The sequence below is a fragment of the Pleurodeles waltl genome, chromosome 8 (assembly GCF_031143425.1).
Source record: "Pleurodeles waltl isolate 20211129_DDA chromosome 8, aPleWal1.hap1.20221129, whole genome shotgun sequence".
Taxonomy (NCBI): Eukaryota; Metazoa; Chordata; class Amphibia; order Caudata; family Salamandridae; genus Pleurodeles; species Pleurodeles waltl.
Window position 1 is genome coordinate 74,943,002 of NC_090447.1, and position 22,020 is coordinate 74,965,021.

Sequence of the window (22,020 nt, forward strand, 5' to 3'; positions counted from 1 at the left end):
GAAAAAGGGCAAATAGTCAGTCCACCGGGGATGCTCCTCCCCTGATAAAGAAAGCAGTCAATTTGATACAGTGGGGAAGAGAGTGGCAACTCAAGCTGCAAATCACTGGAGAATTGCCAACTCCCAGGCTCTTTTAGCCAGATACAATAGAGCCCATTGGGATGAGATGGAGGAGTTCCTACAATATCTCCCACCAGAACACCAAAAAGGGCACAGCAGGTAGCAGAGGGACAGGCTATCCAACAACCAAATTAGATCTGCCCTCGATGCAGCAGACACCTCAGCTAGAGGTATTAATACTAGGGTAATCTTCAGAAAGCATGCTTGGTTGCGATCTTCAGGGTTCAAACCTGAGGTACAGCAAGCTGTACTTAATATGCCTTTTAACAAACAGCAGTTAATTGGGCCAGAGGTGGATACCACCATAGAAAAATAAAAAAAAGGACTCTAACACAGCTAAGGCCACGGGTGCCCTTTATACAACACCTGTTCAGGGTACTTTTCACAGGCCCCACTTCAGAGGTGGTTTTAAACCATCAACATCAGAGCCCTCTACGTCCCAACAAAAGCAGGGACAACAATATTACTCTAGAGGGTCTTTCAGAGGATTCTACAGACGAAACAACTTTAGAGGTAGAATCTACTGCCACAAGTGGTGCCTCCACCTCATCAAAACAGTGACTTTCTCAACATCCCTCACAGTACACATCTCCTGTGGGAGGAAGACTGGAACATTTCTACCATCAATGGCACAACATTACATCAGATCAATGGGTGCTGTCAGTTATCCATAATGGTTATTGCCTAGAACTCATCTTTACGCCACCAAACATTCCCCCTCGCTTGCACAGGGTTTCTCTAGAACACCTTGTTTTGTTAAAACAAGAAGTACAATTGCTTCTACTCAAAGGTGCAATAGAGATCGTACCTATACCTCAACAAGGGACAGGAGTATATTCTCTATACTTCCTCATACCAAAAAAGGATGGTACTCTCAGACCAGTTCTGGATCTCGGACCCCTCAGCCAGTACATTCTCTCAGAGCATTTCCACATGGTCACTCTTCAGGATGTCATTCCCTTACTACAAAAACAGGACTACATGACAGCATTTGATCTAAAGAATGCTTACTTCCATATTCCCATACATCCAGCACATCGCAAATACTCAAGATTTGTGATAGCAGGCAAGCACTACCAATTGAAAGTGCTACCCTTTGGTTTAACAACAGCACCAAGGGTATTCACCAAATGCCTAGCAGTGGTTGCAGCATACCTCAGAAGGCAACATAAACTTGTCTTTCCCTACCTGGACGACAGGCTCTTAAAAGCCATCACCATTCAAACCTGTCTAGGGTTCACAATCCATTACCAAAAATCTCATCTGCAACCACCGCAAATACAACAATATCTGGGAGCAATTCTCAACACTCAGTCGGCATTAGCGTACCCAAACCGACAGAGAATTTAAGCTTTCCACAATCCCATATCTCAGCTACAACACAATCAAACTTACACAGTAAGGTTTATCATGAAACTGTTGGAAATGATGGCATTGTGCATAGCAATATTACCCAAAGCATGTCTAAACATGAGACCCCTACAACAGTGTCTCTCACAACAGTGGTCTCGGGCACAGGGCCAACTCCACAATCTAGTGTTGTTGGGCTGCCAAACTTACAACTCTCTGCAATGGTGGAATCGCACCAACTTATCAAAAGGGTGGCCATTTCAGGACCCTATGCCACAGACCATAATCACCACTGATGCATCAATGACAGGTTGGGGAGCCCATCTCAACAATCTTACTATACTGGGAGAATGGGACTCAATCCAACAAATTCACCACATAAACCACTTGGGATTGCTAGCAGTGTTCTTAGCACGCAAAACATTCCAGCCACAGATCACACACAAAACAGTGTTAATAAGGACAGACAACATGACAACAATGTATTATCTGCAAAAACAGGGGGGTAGGGGCGACACTCATCTCAACTGTCCCTTCTAGCATAGACAATTTGGAAATGGGCAATTCACAGTCGCATTCAACTACTAGCAGAGTATATCCTAGGGATACACAACTAGCTAGCGGACCTCTTAAGCAGGACGCAGGAACAAATACACAAATGGGAAATTCACCCACAAGTGATTCAACAGTACTTTTGCATGTGGAGAACACCACACATAGACCTCTTTGCAACAAGTGAAAACGCAAAATGCTCAAACTTCGCATCCAGGTACCCACACCCGCGATCCAAGTGCAATGCTCTATGGATCAAATGCTTTCCCCCTCTCCCACTAATTCCATTTCTGGTCAACAAAATCAGTCAACTCTCTCACTTTGATACTCATAGCTCCCACGTGGGCACGTCAACACTGGTACACAACACTTTAGGATGTCTATCTATAGTACAACATCACAAGCTCCCAAACAGACCAGACCTATTGACTCAAAAACAAAGTTCCGATCAGGCATCCCAATCCCAGTATGCACAACCTGCGATTTGGCTCCTGGGGTCATAGAGTTTGGATATCTACAGCCTCCATCAGAATGTATGGACATTCTAAGCCTACAACTAGATAGTGTTATGCAGTTAAATGGAAACATTTTTTATATTACTGTCAACCCAAAAACATTGATCCACTTAAAGCATCAGTACAGGATATTGTCTGTTTGCGTTACTTACAAAAAGAAAATCTTGCATATTCATCTATTAAAATTCATTTAACAACAATATCAGCCTACCTCCAAAACAGACAGCATACTTCTCTGTTTAGAATTCCTGTTATAAAAGCTTGTATTGAAGGCCCTAAAAGAGTTATTCCACCTAGAGCTCCACCAGCTCCTACCTGGAATCTTAACATTGTGCTCACAAGGCTTATGGGTACACCATTTGAACCCATGCATGCTTGCACTCTTCAGTTCCTCTCATGGAAAGTTGCTTTCCTAGTAGCAATTACTTCCTTAAGGAGAGTTAGTGAAATTAATGCCTTTACTTTAGAAGAACCTTTCTTCCAAATTCACAAGGACAAATCCAAAATTCCTACCCAAAGTGGTTTCACCATTTCACATCACTCAGTCAGTGGAATTGCCAGTCTTCTTTCCACAGCCAGATCCAGTTGCTGAAAGAGCTCTTCACACTCTGGATGTCAAAAGAGCTCTCATGTATTATATAGACAGAACAAAAGATTTCAGAAAATTTAAACAACTTTTTGTGGCTTTTCAGCAGCCTCATAATGGTAATCCTATTTCGAAACCGGGATTAGCCAGATGGATAGTAAAGTGTATACAGATGTGCTATCTTAAAGCTAAAAGAGCAACTATTAGTAACTCCTAAAGCACATTCTACTAAAAAGAAAACAGCTTCAATGGCATTCTTAGGAAATATACCAATGGCAGACATATGCAAACCAGCCACATGGTTCACACCACACACATTTACTAAACATTACTGTGTGGGTGTGCTATCTAGCCAACAAGCAAATGATGGTCAAGCAGTGCTTAAAACACTATTTCAAACTACTCCAACTCCTACAAGCTAGCCACCGCTTATTTTAGGAGGGGACTGTTTTTTTTCCAGTCTATGCAAAGCATGTGTATCTGCAACTACACATGCAATCGAACGGAAAATGTCACTTACCCAGTGTACATCTGTTCGTAGCATGTAGTGCTTCAGATTCACATTCGCCCTCCCTCTTCCCTGGAAGCCTGTAGCTGTTGTAGTACTTTTTTATGTAAATATGTATATACATTGCATGGACATCTTTTTTTCTTACTATATATATGTACATATAATTTTCTTCACTCCTTACTTCACCCTCCTGCGGGAAAACAATCTAACAAAGGACTCGATGCCAATGCACACTATCACCAAGAGGAGGAGTCACTCGATCTTGTGACTCGAAAAAGCTTCTTCGAAGAAAAACAACTTGTAACACTCCGAGCCCAACACTCGATGGTGGACTTAAGCAAAGCATGTGAATCTGCAGCACTACATGCCACGAGCAGATGTCTACTGGGTAAGTGACATTTTCCATACATGTATATATGCACCTATATACATGTGTATACATATATATTCTCCTGTCATATCCCTATTTATCCCTAGCTCCTTATAACTAGTTTTCCCATTTTTACTGCTGTTTTTGTATTCTGTTGTATTTTCTAGTCCAATATCTGTCACATCACCGATTACAAATCAGACAAACGCTTTGTTCATACAGTAATCCACTGTATGACGCAGAGGTTTACTCCAGTACCAGATCTGGGGATTCCCTCTCTTTAAGTTCACTCTCTCGCCGTGGGTGTTTCTTCATCAAGTCTGTGGTTGTTTTCCATACTCCACTGTGGATTCTCCTTAACTATTCAACCGTCAGCGACTCACACTGGTCTCCCTGGGCACACAGTGATGAGTCTTCCTGCTCTCCCTGCCCACCCTTCTTCCTTGTGGGATGCCTTGATATTGATAATCACTGCCCTGGGTCCCCCACTGTGCACGAGTTTATTTGCACAACTTATCAACTTTATTAAGTTAAAAAAAAAATCATTTTTTCGATACTTTGAATTACATAGACCAAAGTATTGGCATACGGCATGTTTTTGCAAAATGCTAGTATGTTAATATGGTTATATATGTTAAAAGCATGTGGTGTTTTGAAATATATACAAATATAATAAGTGAATGATTTGACGTAGAAGGCTTACTGAGTCACTGTTCCATGATAGGTTTGTGGTAGTTTGGGTTTAGAGTGGAGAATGTTGTAGGGGAACCAGAAGGTAGTGGAGATTCTAGCAGTAAGTTGGCCGTGAGCAGTTGATGTGCTGGGAGATACCTGGCAGCGTCCTTCACTCAATGTACTTATTTTTCAATAAAAGTACATTTAACAGAATTACCTGTTGTGGATTCTTCAAGAACCAGTTCTAAACTAGGTTCCTCTCCTCTTCCCCTAGAAACGTGAGGCCTTCTGCCAGTTACTCCAGCTGATGAAGAACAAACATTCCAACCAGGACGAGCCGGATATGATCTCAGTATTCATTGGCACCTGGAACATGGGTGAGTGAGTGAGCAGACGATTAATGGCCTGCCCAGTGTTGAGCATGACCCAGAGGCTGGATCCCAGGCCATACTAACTTGTTTAACATATTTAAAATTTTGCACCACAATTTCCGTTTACACAAATCATTTAGCCCACTAAAATTTTAGTTGGTGCACTTTGATACAAGAGATAACTCACTTCAGTAGAATGTTTAAAGCTTTTCTGAGTACCGAGCGATGTGCTAATTAGGCATCCTGTAATTATCACACCACCAATTGTAAGACTCAGAGCAAGAGCCTAGGACTGCAGTCTCTCTCATACTTATGACTCCCCATGATGCACTGCTCCTTAGTACCTTCTCTGAACGGTTCCAAAAGTATTTATGCAAAATGATTAACTTTCTCTCGTACAGTGACCGATGCGTTTGCAGGACGATCGCATCTTCTTTGTCATGGAGTACCTAACTCTGTTTGGTCCTTCATCTGATGAAATATCTCAGTGGAGCGAGGCATCATGCAGAGATCTGAGTCTAACATCATGACCACAGATTAGAATGCCGCAGATCCACTTAGCTACTTGTCCTGAGGTTTATAAAATGAGCACTATTGACATGTGTACTAACAGCGCCCCTCAGCAGCTTTTACAAGTGTCTCATTTTGAAGAATTACCTATAAAAGTATATTTACTTATATTATCATTATAATGGTAATCATTTTAATCATCTATGTCTTTCAATATACTCGCTAATCAAGTGAACTCTTTAATTTGTAGGAAATCTCTCTGAGGGTGTGTTTAGGCCACATAATCAATTCTCTATAAAAACACTAAAATATATCACTATAAGAGTAAAACTCTGAAAGTTTGATTTTGATTTGTATCCCAGTACCTCGGCTAAAAACACCAGCCGTTCCTTGGTTGTTAGTCTTTTTTCTATCGTGGTGTCTCAAGTGGAGTTTTCATTTCCGGATGTTCTGCCCATTGTCTTTTTGCAATAATCGTGTAGTGTCAATTTCTCCTGAGGATTGAAAGGAACTGGCCAATATGCACTCCACAGACATTTGGGGAAATATGTAGGTCATCCACCCTCTCCATCCGTTCATTTACATATTGTCATATTTAGGTGCCTTGTCATTTTTCTTAGCTCATCATAGACTTACAGGATTCAGCTGCAGGTCAGTCACTGCTCCTCTCATTGCTAAATTGTTGGTTTCCGAATACTACGTTTGTGAGGTAACCATGGACGGTAGTGGCAGGTCATTCTGAAACTTTGCTTTCTTGATGAGGTTACATTATCATTTGAGTCAAGTGCCTTCGGTGCATCCTTGTAATTTTCTTCAATGGTTTAACGTTTTGTGCATACCCTTTGTTTATAAATGTATTAAAAGTTTATCTTCCTCTCTGATAATGTAGTTTCTACTGTTTGTGTCAATGAAGGACAGAGCCAAAGCCTGCCCTCCCAGTCTCGTTATTGAATATCTTAAAGGTGGCTAGTGTAGTGGGTCTCTCTGCATTATATGTCACAATCACAAGTTTACTGTACATTAAGTGTGTCGATTTGTAGCCAACATCAACTATCCCAGCTCTGTAAGAAGTTTATTTAAATGTTGGGCATATTTTTGTCAAATTGTGGTTCATTGCCCTAGGATATTCCTTTAGATATACTATTAATAGAAATTAAAATATTACAATGTTTCTTTCCTGTTTCACAGGCAGTGTGCCACCACAGAAAAATATCACCTCATGGATTGGATCAAAGGGATTGGGCAAGACACTTGATGAGATGACAGTCACCATCCCTCATGACATCTACGTGTTTGGAACTCAGGAAAACTCAGTCGCTGACAAAGACTGGATCGACTTCTTGCGAGGGGTGCTGAAGGACTGCACTGAAATAGAGTATCGTTCGGTAAGGTTCTATCCTTGATAAACAAGTGGGCTTGGACATTTGGTGCAATAACATACCTGAAGGAAACCAACTGTATCTTCTGAGATTAAAACAGTATATTTTAATGGAGGGCTTGTCCTGTCAGGACCCTGTGATCTTGAAGGAAACCAGTCAGATAAAGGCTGTCTTAGTAAAACTCTTCAGGAAACTATCGATAAAATGTTAATTTCTCTTCTGGGGGATCCTCATCAATAGTTAACACTGTAATGTCTTGCCTGGATGGTGGTTCCTAGAACACTTTAAAACATATACATTTATGCACAGAGCTTTCCAGTAGAAACGTGTGCTTTAAACAGCCTAGCCTTTGCAGTCCAATAAAATCAAAAAATTGGCCAAATTTAATTTTCATTTTTCGTAAAAACAGCCAATTAAAATGATATAGTCACTAATTTGATGAGTAGGGATTATAACCATCAATCACAAACCTACAATTTTAAGGAACAGAAAGTAAAATTTGGGCAATACTAGCAAATAGGCTGCCATGGAGAGGAAAAACTAACAGTGTCTCTCTTTAAGGAATCGCCCTTTCTCTTTTGTGTCATCATGTCCCACAGGTAACATTTTAGTCAGTTTTTTTCTTAGAAATGTGATCCTAGAGTACTGAGCTCGGCCTTTTTCCCCTTACATGGGAGACCTTCCAAACCTTATTAGTTTGCTTACACTCTGTCTTTTAGGAATAGGAGTAGTTAAGTGATTTTCTGTCAGATTATTTTCCCTCTCAGGAACAGTTCCTTCAGTGTTTATAAGCCTGTGGCAAAAAAGGCCCCATCAGACCTGTATGACCTCTTCATTGTCTTCCTACCAAAGGACCATTGCCCTAATGGCTGCTGTCACTGCCAGATGATGTCCAGAAGAAGTTCAAATTCCAGACAGAATATCAGGCTTCATGACCTGCAGGAGAGGCTTATGACTACAGACTCAGGAAGGTCTGATGGACTAGGAGGAGGGGGACCTCTTGCCACCGCTCCATCATCACTCTACAAGGAGTACACCCCAAGGGTAGATCCATAGAGAAACATTCATACAGCAACAGATACTGTTCTTGGTAGAGGACATTGACGTTGTGAATAGGTACAGCAGCAGCTGATAGATTTTAAAGGGTGGTATTCTGTAAGACGTTCAGCGTTAAAGCACCATTTGACACCATAGCATGTGTTAACATCACCCAGACTTTCAATGTTGAGTCCACCTTTGACTTTGAGACCACATTTAGTGTGGAGGCTTCAAGACCATTCACCATTGCTACATTAGATGTCCAGAACCTCTGGACTCTCTCCTTGTGGGCGACTTTCACACTGAGAAAATTCCTGCAATTGCCATGAGTGAGTTTGCCATCTCAAGAAAAGAAAGTAACTGCATACCCCCAATCAGTACCACTCTAGGGCTTACTCCCCTACACCAGAAGTGATTCCAGTGGTTTATCTCCCCACTACTCTTTTTCTGAGGAGACTTTTATGCCTCGTTCTCCAGAATTGGATCTTTCATAGATTCACATGCTTGAATTATTCCCGTTGTAGATGTGGGAGTCCCACGGTACATTAACATAGCAGTATATATCATTACCATAGGCCCTAATGGCAATGAATAGTCTCTTTAATAATATATCCGTGTCCTTTTTAAAAAAGGACCAAACCAGACTTAAGACCAATCAGGTGACAGCACCCTCCAGAACACTTCCAAGAGAGGCTCATTACCTCAGATTTTGTTGTGTGGGATTGAGTTGCCCTGGGCTCTGCCCAGTTTTTTTCTTCAGATTTCAGGTATTTCACCTACTGATTCAGATTAGATATGCCTGACACACCTAAAAAAGGATTAATTCAATCCTGTTCCACATGCAGAAAAAAAGAGATTACATATTGATAATCCTCGTAAGGATTGTATATACTGCCTTCATCCTCACCACAAGGTGAAGGACTGCAAGATTTGCCAAAAACTTTAATCAAAAACTTAAGATCGAGAAGGCCGACTCTTATTATGGCCACAAAAATCTCAGGTCTCAATATCACTCAGTTTGGAAGAGGACTCTGACTCCTCTACTGTTTCTCACAAAAAACATCAGGGGAAAATATTGTCTGAGGAACAACCTGAGTCTTCAAAGAAAGCCTTAAAAAAGTCTCATCATGAGACTGCCAAAGCCACAAATGATAAGGACAAAAAAGAAAGGCATGCAGTTAGTCAAAGTAGATCTTGTCCTTCTGCTCCATCCACAAAGTCGGTCACCTCTTCTAGACAGTTTTCAGAACCACTGACGGCGAAATCAGCTTTGAAGTTCTCGTCGACGGGAACACCATTGACTGCAACATCAATGGCAAGGACAAGTACAGTAACATCTACTATGGCGTCATCAACGATGATAATACTGTTGAAGTTCGTACTGACGCCTATCCCGTCAACGATGATCTCGTCAACGACGATCCCTTCTACGTCGATCCCTGCTACGTCGCAAGCATTACCGCTGCAGACGGTTCCATTGAAGAAGAGGAATCCACTGTCAACATCACCATCGACGCTACAGACGACGGTTCCACCATCAACGACCCTGCCGCTGACATCCTTATTAGCAACGATCCCCAATCAACGGTACTGACGACGTCCTCATTGGCGACGGATTCAGTTACAAAACTGCCACCGCTTACAATTCTAAAACTCTTGCTGACAACATTTATCAAGATATCAAAAAAGTTAATTAGACTGGAGCATCCCTTTCTCAGCAAGATTTCTCCTTAGCCTCCTAGCCATCTTTTGGATATAGACGATTCTGACGATGAGAGTCAATTTGTGACAGTGTATAGTCTTTCACAACTATGGGTAAAATGTCAAGGTTGGGACGAGGATGATGATGATGCACAATATTATGGTGGCTACTGTCAAGAACCAAGATACGCTAGTAGACCCTCCCCTTCTCAGCCTTATAGACTACATGAGCAACCTCGGGTGCCTCAAAACTTGGTACAAGTACCTGTAACATTACAGCAAGATTTGTGAAAGATGTTGAAGGATTACCAAACTAGGTACCCAGATGCGCCTTGCCAACCAGATACTGATCAGGTACCTGCTCTTACTCCTCAACAACCAGCAACTCCGGAGCACTTTTCTCCGATTACACTAAGAATGTCCCCGCTGTCTAACATTGTTGCTCCTTCTAGGAATGCTCATTCTTCTAGTGATGAACATGAGGAAAGCGAAATTCAGGACACTTGTTCCCACCATGAGTGGGATGAATACCTTTTGCCAACACTGTTCCCACCGCCTTACCATCCAGTAGATTCTCTGCCGGAGGATATTGGTGGGTTTCATGCAATCATGGAAAGGGCTGCTGACAGATTCCATCTCCCCATGTGAGTAAAGCAGACATGTGTCTTCTTGTACAGTTGTAAAGAACTTCAAAGAAAATTGGTGAGGGCTATCCCAATTATTGATTTTATTTGGCAGGAAGGAGTAAAAATTATGCAAAATCCAGCAATAGTACCTGCAGTATTACCAAGAATAGAAAAGAAGTACAAGGTCCCTGATGAGGCTCCAGCCTCCTAAGTAGGTCACCCAAGGGTGGATTCCGTAACTGCTCAAGCGGCACAACGCCGCTCCAAAAATCTAGCAAAGCCTGTTATAGCACCTCCTGATAAAGAAGGTAGGTGCCTGGATAACATAGGAAAGAGTTTCACCACAATGTCTGCAGTTACAGTTAGAGCAGCCAACGCTCTGGCTATCTTGGCACGTTATGACAGACAAATATGGTCTGACATTGGGTATTTTATCGAACTTATTCCCAGAGAAAAGAGAGCAGAAGCAAGTAAATCACTACAAGCAGGAGAAAGAACGTCTTAAAAAATAATCGATTGTGCTATGGGTATAGCATTGACCGTATTCTGGCAGGTTGCAGGAACTGCAGTCTTATGGAGACAAGGATGGTTAAAGTGTACTTCTTTTTTATGCCAGAAGTCCAGATAAAGATTTTAGAGACAGCCTTTGACGGGCAAGTGCTTTTTGGGAAGCGCGTTGATGATGCACTACAGACTATGGAGGTGGAAACAGATGGCCCATTTTTGGGTACCACTAGAATTCAGATAATCTCCCTTCACAGGAGGTAGAGGGAGAGGTCTTTCTTCATATAGAGGTGCTTATCATAAATTTCGGCTGCCTTACCACCAATATAGGCTTTATTTCCAACGGCAAACATACAGAGAGCTACCTTCAGCTGCTTATCGTAAACAAGGGCCTCGTAGGAAACCGGTCTCGCATGGGAAGTACTCCAACACAACAATGTGACCTATATCGTGTTAGCTACCACCACTTCTAAATTAAAACTTGGTGCGTGTATTACCAACTACCATCACCACTGGCGAAGCATAACATTAGACAAAAAGGTACTAGACCCTATTTCTCACAGACACACTCTGGAGTTCATCCAACAACCACCAACATCTCTGCCAACAGGTGCGCACCCACCTCATCTTCACTTACTACATTAGGAAGCCTGCATCATGCTGGAGAAAGGGGCAATAGATAGAGTTCCTCCATCCCAAAAGGGAATGGGTTTCTACTCCTGTTTTTTCCTAATTAATCAGAGGAATGGAGACCCATTATAGAATTACGGAAACTAAACAAATTCCTGAAGAAGCAATCTTTCCATATGATCACTCTTTCAGACGTTCTCAAGCTCTTAAACCACAAAGATTATATGACCACCTTGGATCTGCAAGATGTGTACTTTCTTATCCCCATTCACCCCAAACACTGCAAGTTCCTCAGATTAACGATAACCAACACTCAATATAAATTCAAAGTTCTTCCCTTTGGTCTCAACTTGGCACCATGTATTTTTGTAAAGTGCCTAGCCCCAGTGGCTGCCACGAAGTTCAGGGCATCAGATATTTCCATATCTCGACGATTGGTTGATCAAAGTTCCATCGACTGTTCTGGCAGTGTAAACCACCTTAGCCTGTCTGAAACTCTTTAATGACCTGGGCTTAACGCTCAACCATCTCAAATGCTCCACTGTACCAACAACCCAAATACTATTTCTGGGAGCAATTCTAGATACCCAATAAGACAAAGCATGCCTGTCACAGGACAGACAGACAGATTACAATGTTCGACAAGGAAAATGTAAACAAGACAGTGCATTTCAGTAAGCATATACAAATCTCTTTTGGGGATTTTGTCATCTTCTATAGATCCCCTACCATTCGCTCGGCTGAAAATGAGACTTTTGCAGTAGGAACTCAACAAACAGTGGGTGCAACTAACGGGGTGTTTCGAGGACCTAGTCAAGCTTACACCTCAAATGATCTTGGCGTTGGCTTGGTGGACAGTTATGCAGAATCTAGACAGTCCTCTCATTCCTTCCTCAGCTCCCCAACGACATTATCACCATGGATGCATCTCTGGAGAGATGGGGAGGACACTTAAAAGTATCACAAGTCGAAGGACAGTGGACTGCAGCTCAAAAAACACTGCGTATCAACCACCTAGAACTTCGGGCGATTTACCTCAGTCTTCGAGCCTTCCTGCCTAGAATAAAAAATACTTCAGTCCTCTTGCGTACAGAGAACACAACAAGCATGTTTTACATAAATAAGCAGGGAGGTACCAAATCATTACCCCTACCATCAGAAGCGCAGAGTATTTGGAATTGGACTATAAAGCACACAATCACTCTCAAGACAGAGCACGTTCCCAGACTCAACAACACTTTAGCGGACAGCCTCAGCAGAATGACATCAACCTGCCACGAATGGGAACTGAATCAAGCCACTCTGGACCACATATTCTCTCTATGGGGCAAGCCTACACTAGACCTGTTTGCGACACCACAGAAGAACAAAGGCCAGTACTTCGCAAGCTGGCATCCCCATCCAGATTTGTGGGGGGATGCATTTTTTGATAAGGTGGTCCTCAATCTTTGCTTACACTTTTCCCCCAATTCCTGTGATCCCAAAGGTTCTCAGGAAAATCAAATCAGAGCGGTGTCGAGTCGTACTGATAGCTCCCAGGTGGCCCAGGCAAAACTGGTTCTTAGAGCTTCTCCTGCTATCCGAAGTCAACCACATCCGCCTCAAGCCAGTGCCTCACCTGTTATTACTGAACAGCGGCCAAGTACATCATCCTGACCCAGCATCTCTCACTTGTTTTGCATGGCACCTGAATTCAATGATTTCAAAGACCTGAACATCTCACAGAGGTGTCAAGAGATTTTATTGTAAGGCACGAGCAGACTCCACTTTGAAAACATACAGATTAAAATGGAAAAGATTCTGCATGTGATGCTAGAAGTCCAGCTTACATCCTTTTCAAATATCACTGGAACAGATTCTCCCTTACCTTCTCTCTCTGGCTCAGTCAGGTCCGACTCATTCCTCTATAAGAGTGCATCTGGTTACAATCTCCAGATAAGCCAGTTCACATGGTTCTGCCTCCTTAAGCTCAAGTAGAATCATTAAACAGTTTCTTAAAGGCCTCTTTAGAGCTTTTCCACCGGTGAGGGTTCCACCACCTGAATACCTGAATGGCATCTAAATATAGTTTTTGCACAACTTATGAAGCCACCGTTTGAGCCTATTCACAAGGCTGACCTCAAGTTCCTCACCTTGCTCTTACAAGTGCCCGAAGAGTAAGTGAAATTCAGGCCCTATACCACACAGGATCCTTTCTTGCATTTCACAGATGACACTGCCATTCTTTGAATGAACCAAGATTCATTCATGAGGGGATTTGTGATTTCCATCCTAACAAACCTATAATTCTAAAGACTTTCTTTCTGAATCCAAGCTTATCGGCAGAAAGATCTCTGCGTATCTTGGATTTCAAAAGATGCCTCAAGTTTTACTTGCATCGTACAAAAACTCTCAGGAACATTACTCAACTATTGGTATCCTATAGTCAAATGCGTATGGGAACTCCAGAGAGTAAAGCAACAATAGCCAGATGGATTTCAGCCGCAATACAGTTTTGTCACTGTAAAGCTGGTCTACCTTTGTCGAGCAAGGTCAGAGCGAACTCAACTAGGGCACTGTCTACATCTACAGCCCTCTTTACTGGAGTGACATTGGGCAAGATGTGTTGTGCGGCAACGTGGAGAAGTGTGGATTCATTCACACAACACTGTTGCCTAGAATCTGCTCAACGCACTGATGCTGGTCAAGCAGTGCTACGCAATCTCTTTCAATAAGCCTCCATTGTTTATGGTTCTACATCTGTATATTGACAAAGGTTTTTCATTGGTTGATTTTTACTATAATCGTAATAATTATTATTGTTTTATTATATTGTGTATATATATATATATATATATATATATATATATATATATATATATATATATATATAATAAACAGTTTATTATATACATGGGTATATGTATACATGTTTATATAAATATATGACTGTCACCTTAAAAATATTTTTCATATTAAGACCCACCATCTGCTAACACACCTTAGACACTTATTCCATTTACTGCTTGCTAATCTGATTCAAGCATGTGAATCTATGAGAGATCTAATACTGGAGTGTTCTAGAGGGCGCTGTTACATGATTGGTCATAAGTTTAGTCCTTTTTTAAAAAGGACGTGGATGTGTTACGAAAGAGACTGTTCATTGCCTTTAGGGCCCGTGGTAATGATATATACTGCTATGTTAATGTATCGTGGGACTCCCACTCTGACGACAGGGATGATTCAAGCATGAAGAACTGAAGATTCAGGTAACTAACTCATTTTCTTTTTTTTAATCGCCTCCAACTTTTCAAGCACCGCTAACGTCATATCTAAACAAGTAACCGATAATAGCACAGACTTTACCACACACTGCCCCCCAACAGCCTTCAATGCAGAGAAGCCCTCATAAGAGAACAAGATTGCAGCTGAGATTTCAGTCCAAATGAAGATCACTGTCTCATTCGAGACGCTCAAGACATTCCACAAAGAGATCATGCTTTTACTAATGTTCCACTTCTTGGATGTTCACTTCCTCAGATTTCTCGTCCATTTTGAAGGCATTCTTCAACATTGTTTGATTCTCCTCTGGCTCACATCTCTTGGGCGGTTGATATCCCAACCCCCAATATAAACATCCATATGCTAGTTCTAGCTAGAACAGCTTCTGTTATCTTGAGTCTCTTCATCACAGTTCATCTTCTAGGTCTCTTCTACTTCTGGTCCATGGTTTTTCCAACCTTTGCTGAAACTTATTCTTAGTCTGATCCAAGTAGCCTCCAAAAGAAATATGTCTCCTGATCAAGACCCACTGTTTCTCAGGGCAAATACCCAGCCTAATTCAGTGATGATCTCAGCAGCCAGAAAGACAAGAAAAGTCAATCAATCAATCTGAGTATTTGTAAAGAGCACTACTCACCCGTGAGGGTTTCAAGGTGCGGGGGGGGACTTCTACTGCTCGAACAGCCATGTCTTGAGATGTTTCCTGAAGGTAAGTCCTGTGTCTGACGCAGGTGGGTGGGAAGAGTTTTCCACGTCTTGGAAACGAGGTGGGAGAACGATCTGCCCCCGGCGGTCGTTCTGTGGATGCGTGGGACGGTGGCAAGGGCAAGGTCGGCGGAGCGAAGCTATTGGGTCTGGGTGTAGAAGGATTCTGGTCCGGTGTTGTGGAGTGCCTTGTGAGCGTGGGGGAGGAGTTTGAACCTGATGCTCTTGTTGATGGGGAGCCAGTGTAGGTCTCAATTGGACAGTAATGTGGCAGTGGCGGGGATGTCCATGATGAGGTGTGTGGAGGCGTTCTGTATGCATTGCAGTCTTTTCTGGAGCTTGGCCTTGGTTCCTGCGTAGAGGGTATTGCGTTAGTCCATTTTGCTGCTTACGAGGGCTTGGGTGACTGTCCTGGTTTCATTGGGGATCTGTTTGTAGATCTTACGAAGCGTGCGGAGGGTGTTGAAGCAGGAGGAGGAGATGGCGTTGACTTGCTGGGTCATTGATAGTGATGAGTCCAGGATGAATCCCAGATTGCGTGCGTGGTCGTTGGGTGTCGGTGCGGTTCCCAGTGTGGCAGGCCACCAGGAGTCGTCCCATGCGGAGGGGGTGGAGCTGAAGATGAGGACCTCGGTCTTGTCGGAATTTAGTTTCAGGCAGCTGTTGTCCATCCATTCAGTGATGGCCTTCATTCCTTCATGGAGGTTGGTCTTGTCGATGGCGGGGTCCTTGGTGAGGGAGAGGATCAGCTGGGTATCATTGGCTTATGAGCCGATGTTGAGGTGGTGCGATCGGGCGATGTTAGCGAGCGGAGCCGTGTAGACGTTAAAGAGGGTCAGGCTGAGGGCGATACCTGGGGTACGCCACAGATGATTGTGATGGCTTCAGAGCGGAATGGAGGGAGGGGGACTATCTGAGTTCTGCCTGTGAGGAAGGAGGTGATCGAGTCCAGGGCTCTGTCGCAGATTTCTGCATTGTTGAGGCGTGTGTAGGGGGTGGTGGCAGATGGTGTTGAACACGGCTGAGAGGTCCAGGAGGATGAGGGCCACGGCTTCACTGTTGCAAAGTATGATCCTGATGTCATCGGTGGCGGGGATGAGGGCGGTTTTGGAATTTTGGTTGCTGCGGAATCTGGATTGGGACATGTCCAGAGTGTTTTTCTCCTCGAGGAAACGGGTCAATTGTTTGTTGACAATTTATTCTATGACTTTTGCTGGAAGGGGAGCAGGGAGATGGCCCGGAAGTTCTTGAGGTCCTTTGGGTTCGCCTTGGGTTTCTTGAGGAGGGCTTTGATGTCGGTGTGTTTCCAGCTCTTCGAGAAGGTGGCGGTGTCGAAGGAACTGTTAATGATCTTCTGGAGTTAGGATGCGATGACAGGGGGCTTGCTTTGTTGAAGATGTGGCTTGGTCAGAAGGAAATTGTGCAGAACATCAGGGATAACCATAAAGACTGCAGTGCCTCTGCCTTGCAAGAATGCTACATTAGATTCTTAGAGGATTTCCTTCAGCGCTTCATGAGGAAATGCCAAGGGAAGAAAGGCTAGCCTCTCCGGAAGTTCTCCAACAAGGTACACCTGTTTAAACCCAAGTAATTATTATTGCTGTTGGTTATTGTGATCAGGCAGCTCCCGATATTGATATGAACTGAGTTTGGGATGCAGTTTCTGGCTGCTTCACTGGACCCTAGCCAGAAGCCCAACAAGGCATTTTTCACCTCCCATGTTTCTGGGAATCCTCTGTTCTGCTCTTCCAGCAGTTATGAAATGAATATTATGAAGGTTGAGATGGAGACTGTACTAGCCATAAGTTGGGAAAAAAGAAATGTGAGTCACTATAGACGGTACGACAGGTGTTTTTTCACTGTGACAGTTCAAATTCCTCACTGTTCTTGGCAACAACAGTAGCAGCATCATGGGAGACAATCCTACCATTAGTGTAAGTTGTTAAAAGAAAGAGATGGCCAGCAACCATCCAGTGTTGTAGGAAAACCACCTGTAAAATAGTGACGTCCTCCCTCTGCTTGATCACTCTGATGGAGGGGGGTGGGGGCACTGTATCACACCTAGAAGAGTGGTGAAAGATGAAGAGACCAGTGGATATTACACATTGTTCAGATTAGGTGTTCCACCAAAATGTTCTCCCAGTTCCACTGAGTGCAGCTCTGAAAAAAAGTCAACAATTTAATGGAGAGAGAGGTAGGGGAGGAGGTCCCTCATCAGCTAAAAGGAATAAGAATGTATTCCCTTCGCTTTCTGGGTTGCAAAAAAAATTCAAAAAAATAATTCCGACCCATACTCAACCTCAGAACAAACAAATGGCTAAAAATAGAGAAATTCAGAATATTGGTGTTACCTCTAAGTTACAATTACATAAAGGGAATTGGATATGTGCTGTGTGTGCCATAGACCTTCAAGATGCCTAAGTTCACATTCCTGTAAGAGAGGAACCTCGGAAATTCTTGAGGTTTGTAGTAGGCAACAACCAGTCCCAGTTCGAAGTGCTTTTGTTTAAAAGTTGACGCTAATAACTTTTTTCAAAGTGTATTGCAGTTTTCCGGGCTTACCTCAGCTTTGTCCCTGCCTAGATGATTGTTTGAGTAATGCTGTAACCTCAGAAGAAGCATTTATTCGTTTTAAAATAACTTCATATGCATTTTTGTGGTTTGGTCTACGAGTTAAACAAGTCGATTGCTGTGCCAGTTCAAAAAATACAATACTAGATTCTCAAGTCACTAAAGTGTATTCTTCAGCGGAGAGCCTGTTTCAATTTGTTACAACTTATTCACCCAAAGGCACGGCCAGTAGCATCTCTATTAGTTATCTATGGTCTATTGCGTCTTTACAGTCCCTCCTGCCAGGCATCCCATGAGACCCCTTTAGCAGTGTCTAGAGGATAATGGTGCCGAATTATGGGAAACTTGGAGAATAAACATATTCTGCCTCAGTCTGCGAGCCAGTCATTCAGCTGGTGATTCCAGTCTCAGAATCTCTTGAGAGGATTTCCTTTTCATTAGGAGGTTCTAACAGAGTCATCACAGACCCTTTTGGTTAGGATGAGGTACCAACAAACAGACTCATTTCATGTTCAAGGCTATAAAGTAATCTCTCGTGTCCTTCAAGGCAGTCTCTTGCTGTTCAGACAGGCAGCACAACACTGTATTATCTAAAGAAGTAAGGAGGAGCGTTTTCCAGATTGTCATGAAGCTTAAATGATCTGGAAATGACTCATAGCAGAGGTCTTGAACATCATGGTTATCTATGATTCATAATTTCAGAATGTGGAGGCGGACTTTCTCATCATGTCACTCTAAGTAAACCTTGAATGTGTCCTCATCCACAAAGTACTGCAAAGCGTCTTTCACAGTAGGGGCATTGAAAGCTAGATTTATTCAAAGATGCATTAAACAGGAAATGCCCGGACTATGCCTCAAGACCACCACCCGGAGTCAAAAGGGAATGTTTTTTTGATAGGATGGTCAGGGAAGTTTCTTTACACATTTCCTCCGAGTCCATTAATCTCAACTGTGTTGATCAAGGTGTCCCGCTGCATAAAAGGATGATCCTGATAGATTTTTCCATATTCAATTTAATCGACAAGTCTGATGGGAATCCTGGAATCTTGATCCTACTCATGAAAGACAGTTCCATGGCATGATCAGTCAGAGTTTCAGACAATTATAAGGGGGTGAATAATGTAGCAAATGTCCTCGTAATGTCTTGGGTAGACAAGAGAAAATTGTCATGCTTTGTTATAGGCTGCCGGTATTGTCAATTTTGCTTCTTCTGTAGTCGAAGAAGAAAGTAGTTTTTTCCTCCCTGCTCATAACCTTGTATTGACGTAAGGAATGACATTTTCTCAGGGCAGCTCCTCTGCATTTGCAGAGGGGTGTCGCCCCACTGGCTGAGCCAGCAAGTGAAAAATAAAAGAATAGCTTGATATCATTTTATTTTTCATAATTTTTCATCTGCTGGCTCAGCCAGCAGATTATATGGGGAGGGGGTGGGGCTGGGCCACAGGAGGTGGAAGGGAGGAGGAGGAGGAGGAGGTTAGAGTGCACTAAGTGTTTGGCCGGCCTTCTGAGGCCAGGAAAACACACATGCTCACTTAGGTTTCCCCTGAAGAAACAGCACAGACCCCAGGCTTGTGTCTGAGCAGTAGCGACTGCTGCTCAGACCAATCCTGGCGCTGCTTATATGCTAAACATAGCATGTAACCAGCGTCAGGATTGTCGGGGAGTCTGTGCTGGTGTCCCACAATAGGTGCGAGGCAGCCGGAGACGGGCAGCACAAGGCAAGTGTTTTCTTCTTTTTTTAATTTTTTTATTTTATTTAAATGTTGTCTCCCCCATCAGCCCGCTGCCATATGCAGTGGAGGCTGCTGGGTTTTCTTGGCTTGTTCTGTAAGTAAAGTATCAGGCTTGTCCTTCTTGTTTAAAATATTTAAATTCTCATCTGTAGGGTAGGCACAGTAGAGCTAATGGGGTTGGGGAGATTCCAATTCCATTGAAGTCCTCAGTTGAGTTGTGTTTTTTTACATGCAGTGGCAGCATCTCTCATATAGGATGTCCCAATCTCCCAAAGAGTTTGTGAGGGGAAAACTGACTCCATTTTGAAGTTTAAGTAATCCTTAAGATATCTCAGTATTTTTTTCTTTTCTGCAGACAGTTACTACTTTAGGGAGTCCTTCCTCCAATTTTTGTCCTTTGAAGTCAGAAGATGTAAGTATTTTGATAGGGCCATGGTAAGATACATAGCTAGTTCCAGTCGTAGAGCTGAAAAGTTTAGGGCGAATGCCAGTAAGAGCAAGAAAGTATCTTACTCTGGATTACATGCCATGTGTTCCCATTGGTGAAGAAACCTCCATTGGTCAAAAAATTGAATGATCTGACGCTAAATCTTGTAGCAGTTCTTTGTCCTAATTGTTTTTGGGATCTGGCTACCCAGAGAGATTGAACTTCTAGTTTATGGTTAGGTTCCAGCCACCACTGATCACAACTTGCATATGATCAATTTCTATCAGGACTCTTTTCAGGGTGGCAAAAAAGGAGGATTTATTTCAGTGTTGTGGCCATAGATGGATCCAATACCCAGGGCACGTTTTTGGATTGTTATTTTGGGGAAAGCTCTCTTTATCTGACCGGAGGTTTCCTCTGTGTGCCTTAACCGGGGATGTTGCCAGGCAGACAGAGTTAACGTTGCCTTGATACTAGAGGGATCTGCTTTAGCAGCAGCTCCTTCTCTGTGAGAGCAATGCTGGCTCCTGCAGGAAGCGGTTGCTGGCTCGGACCGTTGGGGTGGGAGGGCCTTGAGGCTCCCCGTGGTCACAAATAGCCTGAAAAGGGCAATAAACAAGTATAAAAACAGGAACAGGTGCAAAAATGAGCAGAAAAGCTCAATCAAAGGGCGTTTAATGAGCAGAAAGGACCAAACAGAGGACAAGAGAGGAACAGAAAAAAGGAGAGAGAGAGGCACAAATAGAGGACAGAAATGGACAGTATGTCACATAAAGAGGGCTAGAAATGAACAGAAAGACAGAAAAAAAGGTTAGGAAACAAGCATAAAACGAGCAGAAAGGCACATCTAGAAGTCAAGAAATGAACAGAAAATGAGGAGAATGCAGAATCGGGGTCACAAAATGAGCAGAAAGGAATAAAGCTAGGATAAGCAACAGGCAGAAACAAGGGGCAGGAAACATTCAGAGCGGCACAAACAGTGGGCAAGAAACGAACAGAAAATGGGCAGAGGTGACCAAACATAGGGCAAGATATGAGCAGAAAGCCACAAACTGAGTGGAAGAAATGGCAGAGAATCAGAAACAGGGGGAAAGAAATGGGCAGAAAGGCAGAAACAGAGGGTAAGAGGAGTCAGGGCTGGGTAATTATAGGGGGTTGGCTGCAGAGCCTGGCTGTATCCCTGGTCCTGCAGCCAACGCCCACCTTTGGCCTTGCGCGGCAGTAGTTGAATTAATGTATAGTAATTAAAATAACTTTGTTAAAAAAACATAGAAATTCACTGAAAAAAGCCAAAGGTTACAGGACATTATAGTTAGGATCTGTATTTACTTGTACAAAACCATAGAAATTCAGCAGTTATAGTTAGTTATTTCAAGTAACGATAGCTCGCTCCCTAAGGTAACTATAACTTGTGCCCTCGCCATGCACTGCTAATTACCCTAGATATTACAGCACTGATGACAACTTGTATAAGGTCATAAAAAATATAAATGAAACATAAGCAGTTAAATTATTGAAGAAAAAAACGTGCATGGCGAGGGTGTGAGTTATAGTTACCTTAGGGCGTGAGTTATAGTTACTTGAAATAACTCTAAGTATAACTGCTGAATTTCTCTTGTTTTGTACAAGAACATTCTGATGGATACATCTACCTGTGGATTCCCCACCTAATAAATTCTCCCAATGCGCCAGCATTCAATGGAAATTTTCTTCCAAGCGCTGCATGTCGACGAGGATGTCACAATTGCCAGACTCCCACGCGACGCCGTCTGACATCATCGAGGCAATAAGAGGTCCTCGCCGGCGTGCTGATGTCAGTTCCCTTTTTTCCGTGCCTTCGAGTAGCGTTTTTTTCTTCAGGCTCTAGGGAGCAACTGTTTCCCAG

General features: G+C 42.9%; 1 protein-coding gene across 2 annotated transcripts in view; it reads left to right on the plus strand.

Moving 5' to 3' along the window:
- The window catches only part of INPPL1 (inositol polyphosphate phosphatase like 1), an 818,513-nt gene that overhangs the window by 545,967 nt on the left and 250,526 nt on the right, over positions 1-22,020 (plus strand). For both annotated transcript variants that reach the window (XM_069203762.1, XM_069203763.1), the window contains exons 11-12: positions 4,954-5,056; positions 6,749-6,945. In XM_069203762.1, the coding sequence (XP_069059863.1) occupies positions 4,954-5,056; positions 6,749-6,945 (300 nt within the window). The remainder of the gene's footprint in view (positions 1-4,953; positions 5,057-6,748; positions 6,946-22,020) is intronic.